At 44.1% G+C, this 25503-nt stretch overlaps 2 protein-coding genes across 6 annotated transcripts in view; one reads left to right on the plus strand and one right to left on the minus strand.

Moving 5' to 3' along the window:
* The window catches only part of NCBP1 (nuclear cap binding protein subunit 1), a 31819-nt gene extending 21558 nt beyond the window's left edge, over window positions 1-10261 (minus strand). Inside the window, exons 1-9 of one of the 3 annotated variants that reach the window (XM_086769915.1) lie at window positions 10104-10260; window positions 9827-9912; window positions 8972-9072; window positions 7609-7765; window positions 4968-5075; window positions 4314-4435; window positions 3735-3804; window positions 2164-2379; window positions 1060-1157 (exon numbers count right to left, since the gene is read on the minus strand). In XM_086769915.1, the coding sequence (XP_086626041.1) occupies window positions 1060-1157; window positions 2164-2379; window positions 3735-3804; window positions 4314-4435; window positions 4968-5075; window positions 7609-7765; window positions 8972-9072; window positions 9827-9912; window positions 10104-10137 (992 nt within the window). In that variant the 5' untranslated portion in view covers window positions 10138-10260. Of the gene's footprint in view, window positions 1-1059; window positions 1158-2163; window positions 2380-3734; window positions 3805-4313; window positions 4436-4967; window positions 5076-7608; window positions 7766-8971; window positions 9073-9826; window positions 9913-10103 lie in introns of those variants that run through there. The other 2 variants (XM_086769916.1, XM_086769917.1) reach the window with 2 other exon arrangements.
* Window positions 10262-10351: 90 nt separating this feature from the next.
* TSTD2 (thiosulfate sulfurtransferase like domain containing 2) lies at window positions 10352-25145 on the plus strand. Of its 3 annotated transcripts, XM_086769918.1 has the most exons (9): window positions 10356-10559; window positions 10768-11093; window positions 12147-12255; window positions 15165-15290; window positions 17191-17296; window positions 19014-19132; window positions 19784-19942; window positions 20896-21034; window positions 22395-25145. In XM_086769918.1, exons 1-9 carry the CDS (start codon window positions 10491-10493, stop codon window positions 22652-22654), a joined length of 1413 nt encoding a protein of 470 aa, XP_086626044.1. In that variant the 5' UTR covers window positions 10356-10490; the 3' UTR covers window positions 22655-25145. The 3 variants fall into 3 exon arrangements, with proteins under 3 accessions (XP_086626046.1, XP_086626045.1, XP_086626044.1); XM_086769920.1 differs by lacking the exon at window positions 20896-21034 and having other exon boundaries at window positions 10352-10559; window positions 22395-22611; XM_086769919.1 differs by lacking the exon at window positions 15165-15290 and having other exon boundaries at window positions 10353-10559.
* Window positions 25146-25503: the final 358 nt, after the last annotated feature.

Consider the following 25503-nt stretch of genomic DNA (forward strand, 5'->3'; position numbering starts at 1 on the left):
CAAAATAATTTTGCATAAATAGTCATGGTGATCTGTAATTCTGGCATGCATATGTGAAAAAACCCCTAAAAAAACATGTTCAGAATTACTTGAAAGCACCATTAAGCCAATGGGTTATATAAGAAACTCAAACACTTCATCTTTTAATCAGCTTATTACCACCCATCATTATTACAAAGCAAACAACTGCTGCCTTCTTGATTTTACTTCTACCTCTCCAGCAAATCTTTTGTCTCCCTCTAGACTTTTACTTTCCCCTGAGAATTTACAAAGGCTATCCCAGTAACTGCAACAACCCTGAATTTCTAGTTTGTGCTGAATCAAACAGCTGCAACCAAGAAACTTTATCACACACCATCACCAAAAACATTGTTTCCACTCATTTTTTGCACACTATACAAAGTTCAGTGGTTTTCATTTGGAAGTATGACACAGCCAATTACATGCGACAAACCATCTCTGTTATCAATTACCCACATCTGAGTGCTCAGGCAGAGATGCAGAAAAGTGCCCTGAGTGCTTCCTGGCACAGCTGAATTCCAACTAATGGAATTTGCTGGCCCTGCAATGACTCCCCAGAGTGAGGTCAATTATCTCTGCCATGTAATCCCAAAGAGAATACAAGGAGGAGCAGGAAGCAGACGTCTTCATAACCACCAGCGCACAGTGAGCTGCAGATGAACCAGCTCAAGTCTCACTGTGCGCCAACAAATCGGCTGCTTCAAAACTCTAGCATAACACAACTACACTCTCCACAGTGCTCGTGTGAAGAATAAGGTGTGTCTGCCTATTTTTTGCAGGACATCCTATATTATAATGAAATTCCCTTCCCAAAGAACCACTGTCCCTCTGGATCATATAGGCTCTCCATTATCTAGGTATTACAGACCCACAGTATTCCAGGCAACAGTTTTAATACAGTTAAATGTAGAAAATGAAGTTTCATCAAATGTTCTGGGAAACGTTTAATCTTAAGCACCAGTGCAGGACCCTGATGGCACCGAAGCCATGGTAGCGTACGAGAAGTGCTAGGGCCCCATAGTGCTAAGCTCTTCCTACCAAGTCTTTCTCTCTTTCCAGTGCGATTTGATGATGCAGTGAAGGTTCTCTTCTATTACAAATCGTTCAACAGAGTGGCTGCCAGGCATGACAGGGCCCTGGTAAGAAAGAATTAAGACTCATGAAAGATCACTGCTAATGCAGTGGTACTACAGGTAGCGAGCCATCCTACCTGCATTTACAGGTGGAAAAAAAAGCCCAACTTCCACATAAACACAATGACATTTTGGCTGCTCTGTATCCTGAGAAGCTGGTGTGACACAGTTCCATACAAACCTCAGACTGATGCTTAAAACAAAATGAGTACTAGGACTCATTACAAAAAGAAATATAAACAAAATTAGAGAACATGATTATAAGATCATGGAGCATCCGCTTCTCCCTTTGCTCTGTGAAGCCGGCAGGCAGGCTACTACCATGCAGCCTGGAAAAAAAAATCTCAGTTGAGCTGGAATATGACAAAGAAATAAAGTCAGGAACAGAGTGGAAAGAATACACAGTCATGGTCTTGTTCATTGCAAAAACAAGAGGCCAAAAAATGAAGGCAAAGGGCAGCAGACTTAAAGCAAAGGCAGGTATAAAAGCAGTATAAACTCTTTTCCTATTCCTATGCACTTTTGTCTATGTATCTGCTGTTGATCAATGCTGCAGGCAGACTGTTGAGACAGATGATCTTTCACCCATCCCAATTAAGCACTCTTTTGCTCCAGAGCACACATCACCAAATTTTAACAGGTGAGGAAACAACAGTCTTTAAACATTACAATAAACACCTAGCCTGGAAAAAGACTCAAGTAACCAACTTTATGGAAGGAAAAGCCTCACTGTGAATGTAGTTTTACTAGAGACATTAGATAATTCAATCAACATCGTCATGCTAAATGAAAGCATCACAACATCTCACTCCCTAAATTCTGCTCCTCACAGATTTTCTTTGTACAGTAACTTGGTCACTCAGTTCATTTCTGCAGAGGTACCAAAGTAGAACTGCTGCTGGCTTTCAAACCACTCACTATGCTGGGAGAAGGGACAACACATTTTCACCAACGTTGCCCCAGGAACCGCTGTGAAATCCGCTCACCATCCCCCACAGCAATCACATACCTCGGGGTCATCTGTGTAGTCAAACATCCTAAAAATAACCCTTGGCATTGGGTACACTGAATCTTCGGTGTGAGGCGGAGGAGTGAACGGAGGCAGATTGTGTTGCAGCGCTTCACAAAGAATGCTGTCAAAAGCCAAGTACGGCCTCAGAATATGTCGTTCTTGCCAACGATCTTTTTTCAACTTCTGAATCTGAGACCAAAGGCAGTCTAAATACTGAAGGAAAAAGGTAAGAAACATGAGATGCGCTGAATCTCATAAGAAAGCTGGCATCTCCTTGCACTATCAGAAATGTACTTCTTAAATTCCATATTACATTCAGAAAAAAAAAAAAAATCTTAACTGCTGATTCAGTAAACCAGTTAACAATTTAAGAACTCCAAACGCCAGAGCTGCGCCTAATTCCACACAACACCGTGCCAGTAAAATTTAACCACCAAAAGGTAGCTTAGGAGCCTGAGCAAGACAGCCGTCCTTTGAATCTGCCAGCAATACTACAGCAGTGAACACTAGTTCAGTCACTGCTCATTGGTGGTATTAAAACAGATATAATATCAACATTAAAACTGGAAAGATATTCCATAGGATTGCCATGCTGTTCCCAGAGCAACCAAAACTGCAAGCTCCTGCATATTCAAGACAAATACAATACTATCAAATATTAAATACCTTTGCCATGGTTTTTAACACAATTGAGAGTCCCAGCATTCTCCCAGAGATGGCACAGACACCTGAGCAACTGGCAACAGGCTTGCCTTGTTTAATTACTCTCTTGCTAAAAGCAGTCCAAGAACTCTGGAGGCCTGTGGCCTTACTGGACACAAGTTTCAAGTTATAACCGGTGCAAGAAATGTCATTACATGGAAGTGCTTTGCATTTACTGAAATTATCACACTACAAAATGGGAACAAAACCAGTAACAACCAGCACCTGAAGTGAAGAGTCATGTCCAAAACTTCCCACAAGATCAATTTAGCTCTCACTTTCCAACTAAGTTTGTCCTCAGACTTAGGGGAAAGAAAAAAACCTCAAGAATATCCAGAAAGGTAAATTCCACCCCAAACTAGCAAGATGCCACCTCTCCAATATTTTTAGTTTAATTGTGAAAGATGGCACTGTAAATGCTGCATGTAAATTCTACACATTTGTTTAGCACTTCCTAGCACTAAGAGAGCAAAGCCACTACAAAGGTTTCTTTCTTGCAGAGAGAAAATACTAAGGGAGAAGCAAGGAATTACATTCTGCTTCTCACAAAGGTCCTTTTAACACGAAATCCTGCACCTGCAATTCCAAAACAAACAACAAAATTTACAACCATTTCTCACTTCATGACATTTCCTCAGGGGCCTGTCAGCAAACAACAAAACACTCTTCTACTCACCCCACACAATTTTATGTTTAGGCCCAAGACTTGGAACAGAATTCCTCATGTAGCACTTGTTAGAATTAATGACAAACAGGAGACAATTCAAAGCATTAATACTTTTAGAGGTGCCTTTTAATTTCATGATTCAGCAGTAAAAAATTGCTTTTCAAACTTTCTGAAAGAATGCAATGTGAAGTCCACTCACCTCTTCTTGTGGATGTGGTTTATCAGCAGTCCAAACTTGTAGCATGGGTACATGAATCTTCTGGCGGCGTCTGTTTACACAGGAAAGAAAATCTGACCTTTAAAAGACTAATATAGGGCAACAATTTTTTCCTAGTGCAACAATTTTTTTCTTAGTGCGAGTGTACTACTACTTGATCTCTTCAGCTGATTAAGTCTACTATAAAAAACATGTTTCTGATTACTTAAAATATCTCTCTTATCATATCTTGACAACAATGTTAACCTGAAGAACCTAGACAGAAGCACTCACAGTTCAGAGCACTAAGCAATAACCTATCAATATTCACAGCACACTTAGAGCCACAGCTGCTCCAGCATTAGCAGAACAAGACCTTTAGTACCCTAGAACTAGACAAGACAATAAAACTTTTCAAATTCAAAAATCTCTCCACTTATTCTATTTTCAGGGTTTTTTTTCCCGCCACAGAATGGTTCAGATCTAAGACTTCAGAACACTTTTAATTGAGCAATAATCAAAGCTATTAATCCGTACTCGAATAGATACCAGTAAGAGTCTTTTTAATGGGTTAGAACTTACTTCAAATAGCTTTCTGTCTGAGACAGGAGACGATCCATTTCAGCATCCTTTTTCTCATATAACTCCTTTCCAACCCAAGGCAAAGATGACAGAAATGCAAACATATACCAGTCACATCGTACCTGTAGGAAAGAAATAAATTGAAATTTAAGTATACAAGTAAGCTCCAGAAGATTTTGTACACACACTTAATTTTAATTTAAATTAAAACATTATCAAAACTATTATTTTGGGAGGATGTAAAGATCAGCAGTTAAAGGGTGGATTGGCAAGCCATGAAAAAAAAATATTCTTCCTTGAAATGCAACATTTTTAACTTGAACCATGACAAGCAGACTCAAAAAATGGTATAACTTTCACAGTGCTTCTGCAGATTATCAAAGTAGCAGAACAAGCCAGGTGCTATGTGCTTACCAAAGTAAAGTAAAATTAATTCACTTCAGCTACCTCACTATAAAGGACCATACTTTATCAGTGTATGCATGTATTTCCTAATTGCCATAGGCTCCTTTTACTCATGCTTAAGCAAACTGCACGACAGTCCATCTAGTTTGCTGTTTCTAAACATTTCCTGTTCTAAGCATAAGTATGGAAGACTGATGCAGAAAAATTGTCAAAACAGCACTAGAGTAGCCTACAGATCTTTTTGCTTACTTGGGGTACATCTTCCTCCTGTGTTACACTCACAAAGTTCTCAAACATAGCTACCATGGAAGGTGCGGCTATTACGTGACAATTCACAAGATCAGACAGAAAACGAACCTAAAAAAAAAGACAAAAAAAAATTTTAAAGGAATAATTTTTAAACAGACTACACAAGAACAAATGAACTTGACTTAAATGACTAAAACGAACTATCAATAAAAGTACAATACTCATTCAGTACTACGAAGGTAGAAATGTTGCACCTTTCCACCCTGGAAAACAAGTACTCTTGAGTGTTGCCCAATATATCGTTCATTATAATGTCTGTCGTCTGCTTCACTGCAATTACATTGCACGGATAATATTTCTGATCAAGGAAGGGTGAGAAACACCAGTATGCATTCAAAGACATGCAAACTGATACTACAGAAAAACCCCTTGTGCTTCTATCTACTCTAAATAGTATCAGATCACTAAAATTACAGAACTGGAAGGAAAAAAAACTTATACAAAGCTGAACTTTGTACAAGCTTTGTATCTGGACTCATGAAGCACTTGATCCAGTGCTTCTTGAGTCCAGATATGCATAAGGGAACAGCAGAGCTGAAGCTGTATGCCATTAAGCACAACTAATTTCTGTAATTAGTCATAAATCACAGAATCATAGAATCATAGAATGGTTAGGGTTGGAAGGGACCTTCAAAGGTCATCTAGTCCAACCCCCCTGCAAGGAGCAGGGACATCCCTGACTAGATCAGGTTGCTCAGAGCCTCATCCAGCCTGGCCTTGAACCTTTCCAGGGATGGGGCCTCCACCACCTTTCTGGGCAACCTGTTCCAGTGTTCTATAACTCGCATCGTAAAAAATTTTTTCCTAATTTCCAATATAAATCTACCCCCCTCTATTTTAAAACTATTACCCCTCGTCCTATTGCAACAGGCCCTACTAAACAGCCTTTCCCCATCTTTCTTGTAGGCCCCCTTCAGGTACTGGAAGACCGCTATCAGGTCTCCCCAGAGCCTTCTCTTCTCCAGGCTGAACAGCCCCAACTATCTCAGCATGTCCTCAGAAGAGAGGTGCTCCAGCCCTTCTATCATCTTTGTGGCCCTCCTCTGGACCTTCTCCAGCTGGTCCATGTCCTTCTTGTATTGGGGGCTCCAGAACTGGACACAGTACTCCAGGTGGGGTCTCACCAGGGCAGAGTAGAGGGGGAGAATCAGATAGTTACACAGAGAGAGCCTATGTAAAAACTGCTGGTATCTTCAGGTTTCAGAAATGTGACAGACTCATGGCGCGCTGGGAATCAAATGGCCTTATTTGCTTGGGAACTAAAAAAACCTCCACGATCAGAACATATCCTTGATTTGGCTGCACTCTAATAAGAAATCCAGACCGACAGAAATAGGAATTTAAGTAGAAAGCATCTGGAGCAGAGCAGTGTCCCTTTTTTTCCCCTCTCCCTTCTCTTTTGATTTGTAACCTGCCTTCAGGCTTAAACAAAGCCGCAGTATGACCCATTATCATGGGTAGCTCTCCCATTATCACCACAATCTTAACGGACAATATAGGCTGAAATTCTAGCAATTAAAATCTCATATATTTTTTCTTAAAGGATCATTTTTTTCTTAAGGGCACATTCACAAGAAGTAGCCCAAAAAAACAACACAGGTATTTTGATCTGAAGGCAGATCACTGGGAAGATGTTTTGGGAAAGCAATTTGGGCTAAGCAGACAGCCCAGTACTCAAAGAGCAACTGCAACAGAGAAAAGTATCAAACCCTTACTTCCCAGGTATTCACTGCTCTGAACAGTCTTTGAAAAGTCTTTGACAAAGCGATGAGAGATTTCCACTGCTGCTCCCTTATGTTACCCTCACAAGGCATTTGTATATGAGCACGACCAGAGAAGATGAAGCTGAAGCCAAGGGACAGCACATTTGGAGTTCTAATGAGGATTTTACTAGCAAAAGCGTCCCACAGTTGAACAGCAGTCTCTTGACAAAATAGACTGAAATACTAGAATCTTAGTTTTCACCAGCAGGCTTCAAAAGAAGCTGGGATGCTCAGCACTGGGCTTCTAAATCAGACACCACTAAAGTCTCAGTACTTTTTTCCAGGCAAAATCTATAATCAGCAGGAGCTGAGTAAACGGCTTCAAAGACAGACAGCACTTAAAACTGCCTGCCTGATCTTCATCCCTTATTAGCAGAATGAAAACACAGACCTGATAACAGCCGTCAAACACAGCTTTTAAGAATAAGACTGTTAATTTTCTGTTTTTGTTTGAGCCACAAGAAGATTACTTCTGAACACAATTTAAAGTGCTTGACTTTCATCTATCTTTTACACTTGACTGTAGAACGGGTAGGGGAGGAGCACCTCTGTTTACTGCAAATTAATTTGTCACTGGGAAAATATACAGCAGGAAGTCAATTTTGCAACTGTAATACGATTTCTGTCCCCTATGGAAGGAAATGCTCCTCATATAACACACACTTCCTCTTGATGTATCTACAGTGCACTGCACATTGATGCCAGAAGAGACTGTAATACACACTGAAAGGCCCAGCTCTTCTGGAATAAAAAGGTGAAAAGGAGGAGAGAAAAAGGATGAAGAAAAATGTAAAACAAACACACAAAACCCCACTTACTAAATGCACGGCTTCATTATACATATTGACTTTGAGACATTCTTTAAGCTGACGAATCATGGCTTCTACAAATTCCCCACCAAAATTGTAGTTCCTGGCATTCAGCAACCCAACTAGTGTCGTGTAAACAGTAAGCTTCTCTGGTAACAGACGTGCACTGACACAGAAAAAGAAACACAGTGTTAGTTGTTTATTCATCATGTGCCAATTGGCAACTGCGTAGCATCCTAGAATCTGCTTATTGTAAGTTAAACTTGTCTCAGGAGGCAATAAGAAAAAAGTGCTAGTGTGATCTTACATTTCTATCCTGTGGTTAATATTTTACAGACAATGGTGTTTTTTTATAACTACAGTCACTTAGAAAAGTAGGTGCCACTTTCAAGTACACTTAAGGTATTTGCTTTTTATTTATATCTAACTGCTGCATATTCCAAATAATACAAGTGACAGAATGTATGCAAGAAGTTCATAATTTAGAAATTATTTTATTATGCAGCATAAGCAAGATTACACAAGAGACGTACACATTTTATGCTATTAATTTTGATTCCAAGTTTTCAAATAAACTGATTGTAAGCACAGCAAAGGCAAGGCCAGGCCCCACTGTAAAGCATCAATTTTCCTCAACTATTTTTGTATGCATGTAAGATAACTCTGCACTTCCAGAAGTGTCTTACTGCTATAAGAAGTACACCACCCTATTTGCCTTATATTAACAAACATTGCTACCAAATACATTTAACGCATCTGCAAAACCATAGCACAGGCTAGGGCAGATCCTGCGGAACTCCTCCCTCAGACACCACTCAGTGACCCTGACACAGGGCGCCTCTGCTCCTGCACTTTGCTAGAGAGAGGAAGGAGAGCTGCCAGCCACTGGAGAGCCTGCTTTCAGCTCTTCGTGTTCCCAGCTCCCCTCCTCCAGTGAACAAGCTTACGAAGACAAGAGCATCTCGTTGCCAGAGAAGAGGAACAGGCAACAAGAAAACAGCACAGATAATAAGACTAAATAAGTGTTAGCAGCCAACAGCTTTGATCCTCTTAAGTATTTCATTGGGAAACAGGATATTGCCCAGCATCACTGCGTTCTCACTGCTATCAAGGAGCAGCTCTGAGGTTTCTCCTATCTTTAAGCCTTTGTACACATTTCAAATCAACGTCATGTAAAGAGGTTTTTTTCTGGAATTATATCTAGTATGTAAGTTTATTCCTCTATTTCTTTTGTTTGTAGTAAAATAAACTCTATGCTATAACAGCATGCAAAAACTAAAGACATTCTTGGCATTTGAACTACCTTAAACACTTAAAATTATGCACAAAGAAGAAAGCACGCCTCAGATTCCCAGATCTCCGGCATACGTACACAGTACACAGTATTCTTAGTATCTTGCTTTTGTAATTGGGTAGATCAGCTTCCAAAACACCAGCTAGGCCCTCCAAGTTGCTCTCCAAAGATGAGTTGCTCTAAAATGTGGGGGGAAAAAAAAAAAGTTTCATCACCAATCAAGCAATACGAACCAGCCCTTGACTTTCAAATGGAAGGCAAGGAAGTTGGGCATCATTTCATGTCATCTTCTTTTCACAGCAACGGTTCAGTTGTGTTAGCAGTGAAGAACTGCTTTCACTTGTCTGAAAGAAGTAGCAGCTACTCCTCAGAAAAGCTGTACCTGATCACCCACCTCTCCCACACAGAACTCCAGTGCTCCCCTGGGCTGCAAGATCTCACATTGCCTCAAGGACATCTTCGAAAGGCAACTGAGCCGTATGCTAATGATACCAGCGAGCAACTCAACACATTCACAACTTGTTTTTCAGTACACCATCGTTATCATCCTTGTCCTTTTACTCCCCTTCCCATTAGCCTCAGATCCTGCCAGGACTTGAAACACATGTCACAGGCCAACCAAGTTAACTCCTCCACATCCTTGGCAGGCTGAAACCAGCAACATCATCTGCAGACGCGAAGTGATAACTATTCGCTGGCTGTTTATTGTTGCTCAGAAGACACAAAACTACTATTTAACAGGGTTAGTTCACGAAGCCGCAACTTTCCAACAACCTCATAGCAAAAAAAAACCCCTTTTCTTTTCTGGAGGTCGCTACCGATGAACCCCTAACACACGACATGCAGAGAGGGGTTAAAAAAGCAGAACTTTTTAACTTTCTCGAGCAGCCGCCCGGGCCCCAGCCCCGGCCCGGAGGGAAGCAGCCCGCCTACCTTCTCTCCCACCCTGCAGATGAGCGACTCGAGCCTCTCCTCGATCTCCGACGGCTCAGACGTCCTCCGCCTCTTGTGGGGCTGCCCTGCTCCAACACACCGAGCACACCGTTACCGACGGAGAGCCCCCCCGCCTCGCTCACCCTCCATCCCACCCTAAACCACCGGCCCCCTCCCGCGGCGGGACGCTCCGGCCCGGCCTGCACTGGCCCCGCCACCTCGAGGGGCGCGGGTGCGGACGGGGGGCGGCGGGCGGGCGGGCTGCCGCGGAGCTCACCATCGCTGTCGTCGCTGTGCCGCCGCCGCGACATGGCGGGAGGCGGGGAGAGGCGGCCGGGGAGAGGTGGCCGCGCCGGGAAAGGACGGAACGGGACGGGACGGGACGGGACGGGAACCAGACCGGACACCTCGCGCGGGCCAGCGGCGAGCGCGCTCCTTCCACCCCCTTCGCTTCCGGCCCCGCCGCACCTCCGCTTCCGGGACAAAGGGCGCGCGGCGCGGCGCCTCTCTGCTCGCCGCTCTATGATGCGCGGGCCGGCCCGGAGGACTTCCGAGGTGGTGGGGCCCGGCCGGTGCGAGGGGAACCGGGGCGAAGAGGAAGGAAACCGGGCGTTTCCCCGGCGACGGGGTCCCGTGCCGCCCCGCCCGGCCGCCTGAGGCGGAGATGGTGCCAGGCGAGGCGCTGGCCGAGGCGGTCGCCGCTAGGAAGCAGCGCGCCTTCGCCCGGAGGAAGGTGGGTCGGTGCCCGGCGTCTGGGGCCCACGCGGGTCTGGGGCCCACGCGGGTCTGGGGCCCACGCGGGTCTGGGGCCCACGCGGGGGCAGCCGTCCTCTGGTCGAGGGGAGGGGGGCGGTGTTTCTCCCGGTGGGCTCGGGGTGGGTGTGCCGGCCCGGGCGGCAGCGGGAGCACCGGTAACGACTGGCGCCTGTGGTTCGTTTCAGGCCTTTTCCCTGTTCGTCAAGACGAAGGAGGTGCCGGCCGCAGCCCGCTGTCCCGCCGGCGGAGAGGCCGTGCGGTGGCGGTGCTGCCGGCAGGCGTTCGAGGAGCTCTCCGGCATCCACAGGCATGTGGCCCTGCAGCACGCCGGGGACATCGGGCAGCAGGCAGGGCTGGCGGTGGCAAAGCAGGCAGCTGCTGAAGTCAGCCCCTCGAGCGGCCCGGCACCGGTGGGCGATGCAGACGGGCTAAGTGGGCACTCTGATAGCAGTCCTGAGATCACCTGTACGCTCCCAGACACCAGCCACGTTAGCTATGATGATCTGACAAGGTAAGAAAGTCCCTGGGTGGTCTGGAGGCCCAGTACTGACTGGGAGCACGGTGTTGGGCTGCTTATGCTTCAGATGTTTTTTTTTTTCTGCCAGTGTTACTTTTTCTTTTTATAAAGTTAAGTTAAGTGACAAGATATAGAAAGAGTCTTCCCTGATACTCCTTCAAATCTTCACATGCTTTGGATACCTTCCTGAGATGCTTCTTTAGATCGACAGATGTAGGTACCCTGCAGGAGTCACTCGGTTTATTTGAATTCCTTTTGCAACTGCTCACGCCTGTACAAAACATGCAAATTTCCACTGTGCTGATAAAGAAGTAGGTACGCTGTGTTATTTTGATTATAAAAATGGGAACTTCAGAGGATTGAACTGTCAGAGCTATATCATCCTGCGTTGTTAAAGCAGACCTGTACAGGTGTTATTCAACAGCTTGGATCTGTAAGTAAGGAAGGACCATAACAGAAGAGAGCAGAACAGCAGAGTACGCTCTGCACAGGTGCCTTTTCTCTGCTTATTCAAGTACCTTAAGGGCTCATTAGTTATGAATAAGTAGGTTCATGACAACATTTCTGACTGTGAGAGAAGTCAGCTTGTCGTGCTCAGAAAGCTGGTGCACAGTCTCACCGAAAATTATGGCTTTTAAAATTTAGATAGCTCAAACACTTGGATTTTCAAGTGCAAGTTTGTCAAATTAAGCATTTAATGGGTCACTTGTGCGCGCAGAACACAGCAGTTCCTGTGTCCTGTCTATTGAGAGAAACTTGAATAGAGCACACGGTAGACCATTGGCAGCACAGATGACGTGTGTAACAAGTCCTGAGAACAAGGAATGGGGGAGCATTTTTTAGTTCATATTCTCACTCTTGGAAATAAAGCAAACCCAATGGTGCTAATCCCTCCGAAGTTTGTTTGTTGTTTTGTTTTGTTTTTCTCCCCGTATCTGCCAGAAGAAAACTGTCTGCTTTTTAAAGTGTTAATGCAATAGTATATTTTTGTGTTTTCAACTCTGATATCCCTTTCCTGTTTGTTCATCTTTGCCATGCTATGGACAGCAAGGTGGGAGAAGTTCTTCTGTATTACTGCTACTGTGAGGTGAAGGATCCAGAGAAGCTCTGTGCTTGGCAAAAGGCTCTGTGTGAGCATCTGCATCTCACTGGCAAGGTAAGATTTTAAGCAATGGTTGTATTCTTTACAAAAAAACCCATGTTTTTTGCTTAGTGCAGGATGGCAATGCAAGTGGAGAACCAAGCATCTTGCACTAGCTGCTAGTCTGTTATGATCCCGTTAAGAAAAGCACTCAGACTCTGTAAAGTATCGTTTAAAATGCTATTTAAGACCTAATGCTACAAAGAGAAAAAACACTCATAGAGTCATAGAATGGTTTGGGTTGGAAAGGACATTTAAAGGTCATCTAGTCCAACCCCCCTGCAAGGAGCAGGGACATCTCCAACCAGATCAGGTTGCTCAGAGCCCCGTCCAACCTGGCCTGGAATGTTTCCAGGGATGGGGCATCCACCACCTCTCTGGGCACCCTGTGCCAGTGTTCCACCACCCTCATTGTAAAAAATTTCTTCCTTATGTCCGATCTGAATCTACGTCGTTTTATTTTAAAACTATTAACCCTTGTCCAATCACAACAGGCCTGGTAAAAAGTTTCTCCCCATCTTTCTCATAAGCCCCCTTTAGGTACTGGAAGGCTGCTCTGAGGTCTCCCCAGAGCCTTCTCTTCTCCAGGCTGAACAGCCCCAAGTCTCTCAGCCTGTCCTCATAGGAGAGGTGCTCCAGGGCTCTTACCATCTTTGTGGCGTCCTCTGGACTTGCTCCAGCTAGTCCATGTCCTTATGTTGAGGGCTCCAGAGCTGGAAGCTGTACTCCAGGTGGGGTCTCATGAGCGCAGAACAGAGCGGGAGAATGCCCTCCCTCAGCCTGCTGGCCACACTCCTCTTGATGCAGCCCAGGATGCAGTTGGCTTTCTGGGCTGCACACGGACATTGCCTGCTCATGTTGAGCTTCTCCTCCCAAGTCTTTCTCCTCAGGGCTGCTCTCGATCCATTCTCTGCCCAGCCTGTGTTTGTGCTTGGGATTGCCCTGACCAACATGTAGGACCTTGCACTTGGCCTGGTTGAACTTCATGAGGTTCTCACATGCCCACCACTCCAGCCTGTCCAGGTCCCTCTGGATGGCATCCCTTCCCTCCAGCGTTTCGACCACCCCATACAGCTTGGTGTTATCATCAAACTTGCTGAGGGTGCACTCTATCCCACTGTCCATGTCAACAACAAAGATGTTGAACAACACCAGACCTGATACCAACCCCTGAGGAATGCCAGTTGTCACTGGTCTCCACTTGGATATCAAGCCATTGAACTCTTTGAGTGTGGCCATCCAACCAACTCCTTATCCACTGAGTGGTCGATCCGTCAAATCCATGTCTTTTCAGCTTACAGACAAGGATGTCATGGAGGGCAGTGTCAAATGCCTTGCACAAATCCAGGTAGATAACGTCAGTTGCTCTTCCCTTATCCACCAGCACTGTAACCCCATAATGGAAGGCCACCAAATTTGTCAGGCATGATTTGCCCTTAATATTGGCCTTAATATGCCCTTAAATAGTACAGATAATCTTATATCCCTTTTGATGCTGGGAACCCTGAGTTGTGCAGCATTGAGCAAGTCTCTCCTCCACGCACGACACTGTGCAGGTCCTGTGCTTGCAAGGGTTACTCAATTTCCATCATTTGAACTGTTACAGATTTTTTTTTTACAAGAAAACAAGTCTTTTCATCACTCCTAACTGTCAAATAGAAATGATATTCACATGGGAACTTCTCAATGCACTTTTTGATAAAGGTAAGGATACATAGGTGGTGTAATCACTGGTATCAACAGGCACCTCCGTGCAGGCATCTCTGTTAGGATTATCAGGCCGGGTTTATTCTGCAGCCAAAGGTTGTGCACAGCACGACACAGCCTGAAGGCCAAGGTGGAGGTGCAGCACGGGTCTGGGCTTGCCCCGGTTAGCTGTCCTGTGGATCACTAACTCCTCAATGCACAGTGGTCTTCCAGTCAGAGTCACTACACCGAGCTGTAATCCGTAGCCAGGAATGAGATGAGAGCAACTGACACTTTAGACCACACCACAGGCTAGCAGTGCTCATTCCTGCATGGAGTCTTTGTTCTTTTAATTCCTGGCAGAGTGCATCAAGGAGGTGAGTTGGCTCATCTAGCTGGCTTCTTGAGGCTGTGGGCAAAGGTGAACTTTAGCCTCATGAAGCTAATGTTCCTAGGCTATCTGTGGGGAGAAGGATTTTTCAGAGGGCTGCTCAGAGCAGGAGACTACTTTTATCTTTGTCTTGTCTTTCTAAGTAACTTCTCTTTCTCTGCCAATGGTAGGCACATTCTACATCATGATGTTCTACATCAGCACAGGTCTGGTGGTGAAATGTCCTGATGCATTCACTTCTATTTTTGCCCAGCTGTCTTGTCTGGTGGTTGGTATTCTCAATTATTTTTTTGCATCTCCAAGTCAGGTATAGCATTTGCCGTCTCAGCTAGTTGCTTTTTTTCCTTACCTCTTATATTCAAACTTTTTTTTTCCCCCACCACTTCAGAGCTTTTGTTCATTTGTCAGTGCTGGAGATAAAATGACTCACACTGAAATTTAATGCTACATGCAATATTATGCATATTCACTTTTTCCTTTCAGCTGTGTGAGTCATTGGGCATAATCCCATTGTTCTTCCTGAGGCAGACTTCTGGTGGGAATTTTAATGCTGACTGCAGGATTTGCCTGTTAACCAGTTAGCATTTCTCTGTTTATTGCACAAACTTTTCTGACAGTCTTGATGTAATTCTTTTGAAATGGCTCAAAAGTGATTACTAGGTTTTAATTCCTATTTACTGTCTTCTTTATGGTCAACTTCAGTATAACCATCTTTTCCTTCCTTCCTCAGTAGTCTCTCTTCTAGAAATACTTCTCTGTCTGCATTTTGTCACATTTTGCTAATTTCACTGTGATCTGTTTTTGCTGTTACTAAGCCCTAGCCTCAGCTTCTTGTCTTGTCTTCTAGGTACGGGTTGCTTCAGAAGGGATTAATGGCACAGTTGGTGGAAGCAAAGTAGCTACCAATCTCTACATTGAAGTTATGCTTTCCCAGCCTCTGTTCAAAGACATTTTGTGCCAAGAGGATTTCAAGGTATGAAAAAGTAATTTATATGTAGACATTGTTAATGCATGACACTTCATTTTTTATAAATAAGCGCACTGTTTCTTGATAGCAGTTCTGCTTTCCCAGCACTGATCTAAGCTACTTTGTTTAGATGTCTCTGCCGGTTTTCAGCAGCAGTAGCAGTTGTAATGAGCAGGGATAGCAGCGGCTACAAGCTGTGGCAGCTATGTGTGCAGCTGCAAAGCCCCCCGTACAGGTGAATGAGGGAGTGTGCTTCAGCCCCACTGTTCTTCAACAAGCACTTACTCCAACTCGACTGCCAAAACCAAGGCATCACAGTGTGCGCTTACCCAAGCAAACTATTCCCACACTCTCCTCTTCACCCTGATTTGAGAGCCTCGCCTGGAAGCCTACTGGTTTAGGTTCATCCAGGCTTTGGTGTCCATATAGGTGCAATTCCATGAATTGGATGTCTTCTGGAGAATATACATGGGCAGAGTCAAGAGGTTTCTTCCTGCTCTTGTTAGTGGCTGACTGGAGGGAGAGTGCGATGCTGGCTTCTTCTTGAGCCTGAGCATATGTGCTGGTTGCTGTCTTCACATGGTGATGGCAGCTGTGGCTGGCACTGTATGGCATTCTGGTAGGCTTTTGCTGTCCCAGCACGGTAGGTAGTGGTTCCTCTGTGAGGAAGGAAAGCTGCTGCTTTTATTAGCATTTTTCTTTTCCACACAGTTTTGTTTGCAGGGAGTGCTATTTTGTTTTCTGTAAATAACTAGATTAAAGAGAGTTATTGAAACTCAAATCCCATGTAGAGCTGCAGTGCTGATTCAGTCTTAGCTTTTTAATTGTCTGTTATGCTTGGCTGAATTTCCAGGGTAAATGTGACCTGTTAGTTACAATGATGTGTAGATGCAAAAACAAAACAGGAATTAATTTTACCTTGACCTTGGCAAAACCTCCGACCCTGCATGATCTTTCTGGGCATTGACACTCATGCATGATGATACATGCATGGTATTTTCTGTCTCACAGTTCCTCAGCGTGCTGTATATCTAAGTAAATGGGGGTTTTAGGTCCTTGTGCCATGAAGACATGGGCATAGATGAGTGAGAATTGCACTTGGGGCTATGGAAATATTCAGTGGCCACTGTAGTTGCTGCAGACTAATTTCAGTGATAGCTGGGCCAGTGCTGCACAGCACTGCACTGAGTTTTTATATGCTTGATAGTGCCTAGGCCATGTTTGAGGCTCAGCCCTGCAGAAATTCTCACATCCCGTGGCCTGCAGTGAGGGTGCCTACCAAAAAGGGCATACTGAGACCTCCAAAGGGGAAATCCTGTGCTTGAGTTTGGGTGGGCGGGCGGTGTCAGACTCCACTGCTAACAAATCTTGAGCCTGGCTGACCTCACACAGGTCTCTTTCACGCCTATGAACCACTGCAGTTCTGATCGCACATGTCATGACCAGAGGCCTAGCTGTGCATGTGTCAGGGGTCAGAGGGGCTGAAGAGAACTGCAGGGCCCAGAAGTGTCAACCTGATCTGTTACTGGAGGTTATTTAATATTCCTGTCAGGGTCAGCATGCTCGGTAGGGTCCTTGACTTTCTCATGATAAGTGCTAGTGACATTGTTTCTGACTAGGATCTATTCTCCTTTGCGCTCCTCAGTGACTCTGCACCTCACACCAAGTGGTGCCTGTCTCCCCTGCAGAGTAGTCGTTGGGCATAAAACACCTGTGTGCCAGGTCACAGTAGGGGTCCTCAGCCTAAACCTCAGGATTTAGACTGTGGATTTCAGCATGAAAGACATTTCTTTCCCTCAACCATCGAGACACCTGCATGTTCAAGTGAGTTGTAGAAATTAAAGTTAGTGGATAATTTTGGCAGCTGGCAAATTTTGGTGGATTGTTTTCGTGTTTAATTTCCTAGACCAGTGCAGGAGGAGCTCACTGTTTCCCAGACCTGCGAGTTGGAGTATTCAAAGAAATTGTACCTATGGGCATTGATCCAAAGACAGTGTCTTATAAAGAAACTGGTAAGTTGATTTCATGAAAAATAAAACCTCTCACCCAAGTGAGGTAAGTGAAGAATGAAGTACCTTCATTAAAAACATTTCCATCTGCACAGTGGGCAGGACACAAAGTAGATACAGAAGTTGATCTCTTACTGGTAGTCAAAAGTTACCGGTGCAGGGAATTTGCTGGACCAGATTTTGGTTTGCTAAGTGTTTAGCTGCCTAAAAAAAAGTTTAGAATTAACTTCCTGTTTTGTAGCAAACAGTAATAGTGCAAATTACATCAAGCGGTTACCTTGTTTTGGGGTAGGGATATACTTTGTACTTTAGTCAGGGAGTAAGTCATTGCACACCTGCTAAGGCAGATACAAGGTGAAACTATGTATGATGGTTAGGAAAGACATTTCCATGGATGAATATATTCATACTTGTTCTAAATATTCTGTAGGTGCTTGAAACTGCTCAGAAATTATAGCATATAGCGAGCTTCAGTGCTCTCTCACAGTCATCTTGCCGTAAGACCCAAGCTGTATAGGAAGAGCTTTCCATGGAGTTCTCCTGTGCATCTGGATTCTGGTGCTGTGGATACTGAGAGCTTTTCCTAGAAAATGCTAGAATCTCACTGAAGCTGACAGTTGACTGTATACAAGTTCCTGTGTTAGGGACTACTGACGTGGCTTTACTTGTGTTGAAGTTAACAGCCATGCTGCTGCCTTTTACATTAAAGCAGAGCCAGGTTCTGAACCAGGTTCATGTCACTCCCCTAACACAGGCTGCATTTGTTTTCTGCTACCTGTAGCTGCTTAGTATGGATTATGCTCGATAAGATGTTCCTTGCTGTGAGTCTGCTATGAGGACACTTACGTGGGTGGTAAGCAGGAGCATAGCAAATAGCAATTAGCAGAGCAGTTTTAGGCTTTTTTTTCCACCGAGAAGTTTTGTTGCTGGTAAATTTCTACAGCATCTTTTTGTGGTTTTCCCCTATGTTTTTCAGTAGTTTTGGCAGAGGATTTTTTTCCCCCATTTTTTGACAGTTTGTGGGAGGTATGTTGGGATATTTCTTTCCTTTTCTTTTTTTTTTTTTTTTTTTCTTCCCTCCTATTTTATAGCATTTTATGGAGATGGTTGCCATTACTCAGGCAGGTGGCTTGTAGGATTGTTTTGTAAAAAGGTATGAGATTTTGCAGGGGAAGGTCTTTTGGTTTTCAGTAGATTGGGAGCCCGAAGTCTTGAGCAACCTGAAAGCTGAGAAACTTCATGTAAATTGAACTAGTACTGAAAGCAATACGTGCTTATGGAAATTTTACATTTTTATCAACAGAGAAGAGTTTCATTGAAAAAATAGCATTTCTGTATGCTTCTGCACCTCCAAATTCAATGAAAGCTGAGGGAAACATTTTTCACTGTTCTTTTACAACTCTAAGAGTTGCCAAGAGGACATAACAAAGACCATACAGACAGGAGTGTGTCTGCTGCTGCTTCTGTCATGTGGAACAGTGTTGTATGTTCTTTCGTTTGCCAATAGGAAGCCAAACATGGATAAACTTGGCTGGTTGAGTTGGGATGATGAAAAGTCTGTGAACCATCACAGAAAATTTTTATTTAGAAATCTGAGGAAAATCTGGATCAGCAAGATCATATGTAACATTGTTTTATAGTTCTGCTTCTCACTACTTTCTCTTTTTTCTTTTTTTTTCCTTTTTCTTTTTTTTTTTTCCCTTTTTTTTTTTTGTTAAAGGAATCCATTTATCCCCTCAGGAATTTCACAGAGAAGTAGAACAATATTTGTCTCAGGCCAATCAAGGACACAGCGATACCATCTTGCTGGACTGTAGAAACTTCTATGAAAGTAAAATAGTAAGTGTTGTTTGCCTGCTTCTTGCAGTGTTTTACAGGTGCTGGGGTGAAGCATTTCACTTTGTGAGGGTGTAACCTTACTGAAAGAAGAGATTCCATGTTCCAGATTGACTGTAATATGTGTTCATTTTAGTAATGAGTATTAGACACAAGCAGCAGAGGGCCAGCTCAGCGACTCAGCATGGAGCCTGCCCAGCTAAATGCTTATACAGCTTGGGACAGGAAGAAGGCAAAGAGGTCCATGCAACATTAGCGGTGAATACCATATAGTTTGAAGTAAAAGTAGCATAATTTGTAAGGATATTTTCCAGCATTTTTGCCTTGTCCCTTATGTCAAAATGAATAGGGGCATCCTGCTGTCACATCCACCATCCCCCTCTGTACTGTTGTGGCTCATCCTCCCTCTGACAGTTCTATTCTGCTTACCTCCCTCTTTTATGTTTGGATGAGGAGAGATGCTGTTTCCAGAATCCTGTTATAGATTTTAACAGGTATTTTGATGCATAAATGCAACTGAGGAACTGCCCAAAGCAGTTGCAGTGAGCTGAGTGTTCTGGCCCAAAGGTTTTTTACTTCCTCTAGTGCAAGGCAGTTACCTTACCATGTAAGACTACTTGTAACCAGTCGCATCGCCATCTTTTGTTATTGCAGGGACATTTCCAGGGCTGCCTGGCTCCAGATATCAGGAAATTCAGCTATTTTCCCAGCTACGTTGATGAAAACCTGGAGCTTTTTAAAGACAAGCGTGTCCTGATGTACTGCACAGGAGGGATTCGTTGTGAAAGAGGCTCTGCTTACCTACGGAGCAAGGTAAGATGTGATTCTGAGGGCACAAGAGTCAGGGAGTTGACATTGCTTTAAGGACAGCTGTCTCTTCTTTTGGTGATAAATTCTTACTGACCACAGACTGCTCAATGAGCATGTGGGGAGATAAATGTCTCCGATGTGCGCATGCCTCATGCTGTCTATCAGGGACGTGGGTAGTTTAATGCAGCTCAGGATGATCTGCATGGACTAGTGTCACAGCAGTGATTGCTCTGTGAAAATAATGATATAACCCCTTTGCTGAGAAGAGGTATATGTAACTCTGCTCTGCCCATTGTAGCAGTGTTTTAGGAGGGCCTGAGAGGATCCTGCATTGTTTCCAAAAGCTCTGTCTAGGTTTTGCTCTGTGGTCATGACTGCACAGCTTGAGCATCTCAGTGGTGAAAATGAGCCAGCCAGTGCTTTCCGAGTGTTACAGAATTAAATCCAGCACACTGCGTTGTTGTAATTATGCTTTCCATCCCACTCTTCTCCTGGATCCTTCTCTTAAGGAGCTAGGGAACAGCATACATATATGTTCTTCAGAGATTTAAACCTTGATTTTATTTTTTTTTCCTCTGCTGCACCAATATGAACCCTGAGAAATTCCACTCCTGCTAACAGCTTGCTACATAAAAAAAGAATAAGCAGCAGTTCACGGAGATTCAAAAGTGTTTGATCTGTGATGCAGCAGATCTCCCTCAGCTGAGGAGGTTACTAGCCTTTTTTTGACTAACATTAAATGCACATTTGGGTTCATGCCAACAAGCCAGCATTGTGGATCTGCCCAGTAATCCCTAGCGGCACGGCCTAGAGTTGTGGGTGCACATGGTGCCATTTGATGGTCACTGAGAAGCTGCTGCTTTTCCTTGACCCCTGGTGTTTACGTTTGCTTTGGGAACTCTGGCACACCACCACTGCTGTTTCCTTCAGCTTTTCTGCTAATATGCTTTAAACAGGCAGTGTGCAGAGAGGTTTACCAGCTAAAAGGTGGAATTCACAAGTACCTGGAAGAGTTTCCAGATGGATTCTACAGGGGGAAGCTGTTTGTGTTTGATGATCGTTACGCCATTTGTTCCAATGAAGATATCATCTCAGGTAGGACTAGATAATTAAGTGCAGAAGACTGGGAAGCTATTGCAATTGTTTCCGTAGAGATGTGCAGGATAGGGGCAGGCAAACTGGTCTGTGTAGTTCTTCCTTATAGTATGATTGCTCTGATCGTTCAGTGCTGTCACTTCTCATGATGATCATCAACTCTATGACTTTGACACTTAAAACAGAAATGAGAGAAAATGGGGTCACTAAAGAGAGTTCCCTAAAACTGAGGCAGTAGAAAGAAGCATCCCCTGCAGAACAGCTGCTTTTGTGAGCCACCTGCAGCCATGGAGATGTATGTCAAGCACTGCTGCTGCTGTTACCCACTTGTTGCCCAGAGTGCTGATCAGGCTGTAGTTGGCCAAGCTACCAAAGTGTTAAATAGTTCTCCTGCTGTTGGCTGTCCTCTGCTCCAGTAATGTCACAGAACATCAGCACACACTGCCAGACACTGTGAGAGTGGTGGCACTAAGCTCTACAGCACTTTGTTATTTTCATGCTTTAAAAGTTTCTGTAGCCTGTAGAATTTCAGTGACCTCTAGTTGAAGTTGTTAAGAACATTGCCTAGTCTTCTGGCTGGGGTCATTCTTCAGATATTGCAAATGTCTGGTTCCTTCAGTTGCCAGGTACAAATAGATGGAATTTGGCTCTAGCCTTATTTAGGAAGCAGCGTTGTTTTTTATCTGAGTGGGTAACTTTCTGAACATAACTTCCCATTCCTCAATTACTGTATACATCCTGAAGGTGCCTGGCTTAGTGTAGAAACAGGACACACTCAGGATTCATCACAGCCATCCCTACAGAAGTTTCAAGGGGAAGTGTTTGGGTAGGGACCTTCTTGATGGTACAGCTAAATTGGGCTGTAGCTTTCGGTTAAGGGGTTAAAACCTGTCTGATCTTGCAGAAGGACTCTACCAGGACTGCAAATGACACCCTGTCTGCACAAGCCATTGCTTTTAGGTGGAAGGGAAGAAGTCCCATGGCACCTCCTTCCCCAGCAGGCAACGTTCCTGCATTCTGGCTCAGCTACCACCAGCATATCTTTCTTCTTCTCTTGGCAGCAAGAATCTTTAAATCTGTGTGATCAAAACTAGAGGAAGCACTAGTGAGCACTTTTTCCTTGTCCTGAGAGACAACTGTCCTAAGTTTTTTTTTAAATCAAAATGTACTTTAAACTAACCTCATTTAAAAATGAACTAGGTTATAGACGATCAAGCTAAAGCAGGAATTAAAAACCTGGAAGACAATAGATAGCCACTTAAATGAGAGATTGCAGCTCCCTGGTGCAACAGAGAACCCTCTGCAAGGGGAACAGATGGGGTAAGTGGGTGTTAACTTTTTGTTTTCCTCCTCCCTTCAGCATGCAGATACTGTGGGACACTGTGGGACCAGTATAAACTTTGTTCCAGCCAGCACTGTCGGCAGCTTGTCCTGACATGTCCAGGTTGTCGCAACAAAGGTCTTACAGCTTGTTGTCCTGTTTGTCAAGAGAAAGAGCTCAAAGTGACTTCAAGGGCTTCAGGACAGACACTTAAGGAGGAATGTGAATGTACAAGGAGAAGGCCAAGGGTACCTATTGAACATGTCTCACAAAGGACACTGGACGCAGGAAAAGATTAAGTTGTTTCATCAGCTAATCTGACACATGCTAATACGAAGGGCTTCTATAACCAGATCCCTATCTGTTACTCAGTTAGCTTTGGAAATCATGAAAGTGTGTTGGCTTGGAAAGTCTTGTTCATACGCTGCCTCTAAGGCTGGACTATGCCCTGACAACCATCCATTACTTGACTGTAAATTACCAGAGTGCCCAACTCATCACCAGCACTACAGGATTCTTCTCCTTGGATACAGACTTGTAGCGTGGCCTCTACCATGGGGATTTTGGAGCAGAGTATGTGCGATGTGACACAGCTGCTCACAATTCAAAAGACACTAAAGGGACAGAAGAACAATTTCATTGTTATTCGCCGGCATGGACACGGATCTGTCCAGCCTCTCCCTGATCATACATTTGTTTCAATAGCTAGTGCTAGGGTGTGAAAATGGCAGAGTGAGTGTGGGCACATGACCAGATGAGAGCTGAAGATATTTTCCACTTATATGCCATCTGCCTGTGCTTCTTGCTTTATACCAGTGAGAAGCAGGGCGGTAGTTACCTGAAGTCATTGACTTGACTGCTGTGTAAAACTGGCTGAAAGCAGTGTAAGGACCCCTCTTGTAACTGGAGCAAAGGCCCACAGATACTCTCTGCCCAGCCATACTTCTTGTGTGTGACCTGTAGGATGAACAGCAAAAGTAATTCTCATTCCAGTGCTCTGTCTCCCTGGGAGCTGTTGTTTCCCTCAACTTGTTAGTACATTAAACATCCAGGGCTCGGCTCTGCTTGCACTAGAAAAAACTGATAGCTTGAAGCATGTTGAAACAGAGATACACAGAGAGGGGAACACAGAGACTGTCAATATACCAGCATTATGAAACTGGAAGTGATGCTGACATGTGTGCATAAATGTCAGCAACAGCTATAAGGTCATTTATCCAAGTTAAGTGATGGAAGATTTGGGGAGCATTTGTGCTTTGTAAACATAGGTTGAGTTTTTCAAAAGCTGAGAGGTATTTATGCAATTTACAGCTCCTATTTAGTGGAGCAATTGTCTTTGAATTTGAAGGAATCCACAGCATATGAGCTCAGAATACTTCTCCACCTGCTGCTTTGTGTGCCTGATGCTGTAGAATGTACAGAAAGGTTTTATTAATAGTCTAGAAGATATGTCTTGACTGAATTAACTGTCATTCTTGGTACTGAATAGTTAGTCATTAGGAAATCAAAGTCATTTACTGCTTTGTTGGGGATTTTAACCGGCAACTGCTTTTAAAAGCAAGAAAAGAGTTTACTCAGGTTTCTGCAGTTGCTTAATGACATTTAGGGCAATGTTATTTTCATATAGATGTAAGTTTCTCTTCCAGTGCTATGAATTCAGCAAGGCCTCATTATTGGCTTGACTAGCAACTTAACATGGGCATTGGTTCCATTAAAGCCAGGGCAAGCATTTCTTCTTACTTCCAGTATTGCTACCATGAAGACAATGGTTCAGCAGCTCTTTTTATGACCATTGCTTTCATGAAGCAAAACTTTGAAACTTATGAATGTCTCCTTTGGGAATCTTTATAGGACAATGTTCAATAGTAAATCTCTGCACAATCCATACTGGAGAAGAAATTGGAAAATTCCTGTCAGTAGACATCTTCAGCAGAAGTCTGACAGTACCCTTGGTTTTCTGGCATCTTGCCTCCCAAGCTTTGCTGGCCAGTTAACTTCTGTGTTTTTGAGGACTGGAATATTTGTGGTAAAACATGCAAGCTCTACTTGCAGGCCTGGTCTAGAGCACTGATGGAGTGGCCCAGCTTGCATGTTATGCTCTCTAATCAGTCTATCAGCAAGTCTGGAACACTTGTCTATTTTGGAAGGCTGTTTCTATATCACTTACCAGTATGGAATGGCAACAACTATATTTTATATGTAAACTTCTGAAACGTCTGTGATGATAAATAACCGTTAGTGCTTCCATTATAATTTTTAAAGTACTGCACAAATACACTTCACTTATATGTTGGAGGTGCTTAATTCTACAGAAGTAGATGCTGAAACCTAGCTAGCTGTCTGCCACATGGTAGACCTGGCTACAAGGTACAATTCTCCCAAGAGCTCCTGGCTGCTGGAGATTCTACCTCAAAGGCAGAGGGGAGCCATGGGGCCTTCTCTGGTCCTTGCTGCACTAAGGCAAGGGAGGAGAAGAGTTTGAGCTGTACAGATGGAAGCCCATAAAGCCAGGTTCCCTCTGCTGCAGAGACGGGAGAGGAGCTAAGAGACATCCTTAGCTTTCCTCTTGCAAGTTAGCCCATGAGCAGCTTCTGGATTAGTTGTGTCTGATTAATACAAATAAGAACTTGCCACGTGAAATGCTGTGTGTCGGGATCCAGGCACTTCAGTGTTAATGCCTGAGAGAAGGCACATTAGCGCCAGGAGAGATGAGCATTAAGCAGGATTGGCTGCAACTGCCAGATGCTGCAGTCAGCAGATGGATTTCCCCCCTTTTCCTGGAGAGATGCTGGGACAAACAGTGATCCTTTCTGCCCCCCCCCCCGCCCCAATCACCATTTTGTAGCTCCATTGCTGCACAGCTCCATGCCTTTCACCACAAAGCCTGATGCCTCTCAGCATAGCCTGTCTGTGCTGTCGCATGCATCTTTCAGCAAAGCCATGCTACAGGGATCAAATGAGGAACCTGGAGTGAACCTGCCAGCTTAATATACTTTGGGGCTGTATGCTTAATTTGGATGCTGCTACAGTGAAATACAGGACAAGGTTCTTCGCTTTTTTTTTTTTAAGGGCTATTTTTTCATTCGGGAGAAAATGCTGGGTTTTGTATCCATGGTAGCACTCCCTGCTCTGCAGATGCATCTCCTCC

Source organism: Chlamydotis macqueenii, chromosome Z, assembly GCF_036417535.1.
Source record: "Chlamydotis macqueenii isolate bChlMac1 chromosome Z, bChlMac1.mat, whole genome shotgun sequence".
In the NCBI taxonomy this organism is placed as follows: Eukaryota; Metazoa; Chordata; class Aves; order Otidiformes; family Otididae; genus Chlamydotis; species Chlamydotis macqueenii.

What these genes read in the sequence shown, in the direction of transcription:
- TSTD2 (XM_086769918.1), top strand. Translation starts at nt 10,491, where the DNA reads ATGGTGCCAGGCGAGGCGCTGGCCGAGGCGGTCGCCGCTAGGAAGCAG. An exon ending in GCGCCTTCGCCCGGAGGAAG is followed by an intron (nt 10,560 to 10,767) that starts GTGGGTCGGTGC and finishes GGTTCGTTTCAG; the next exon opens with GCCTTTTCCCTGTTCGTCAA. An exon ending in TGTGCCAAGAGGATTTCAAG is followed by an intron (nt 15,291 to 17,190) that starts GTATGAAAAAGT and finishes TTAATTTCCTAG; the next exon opens with ACCAGTGCAGGAGGAGCTCA.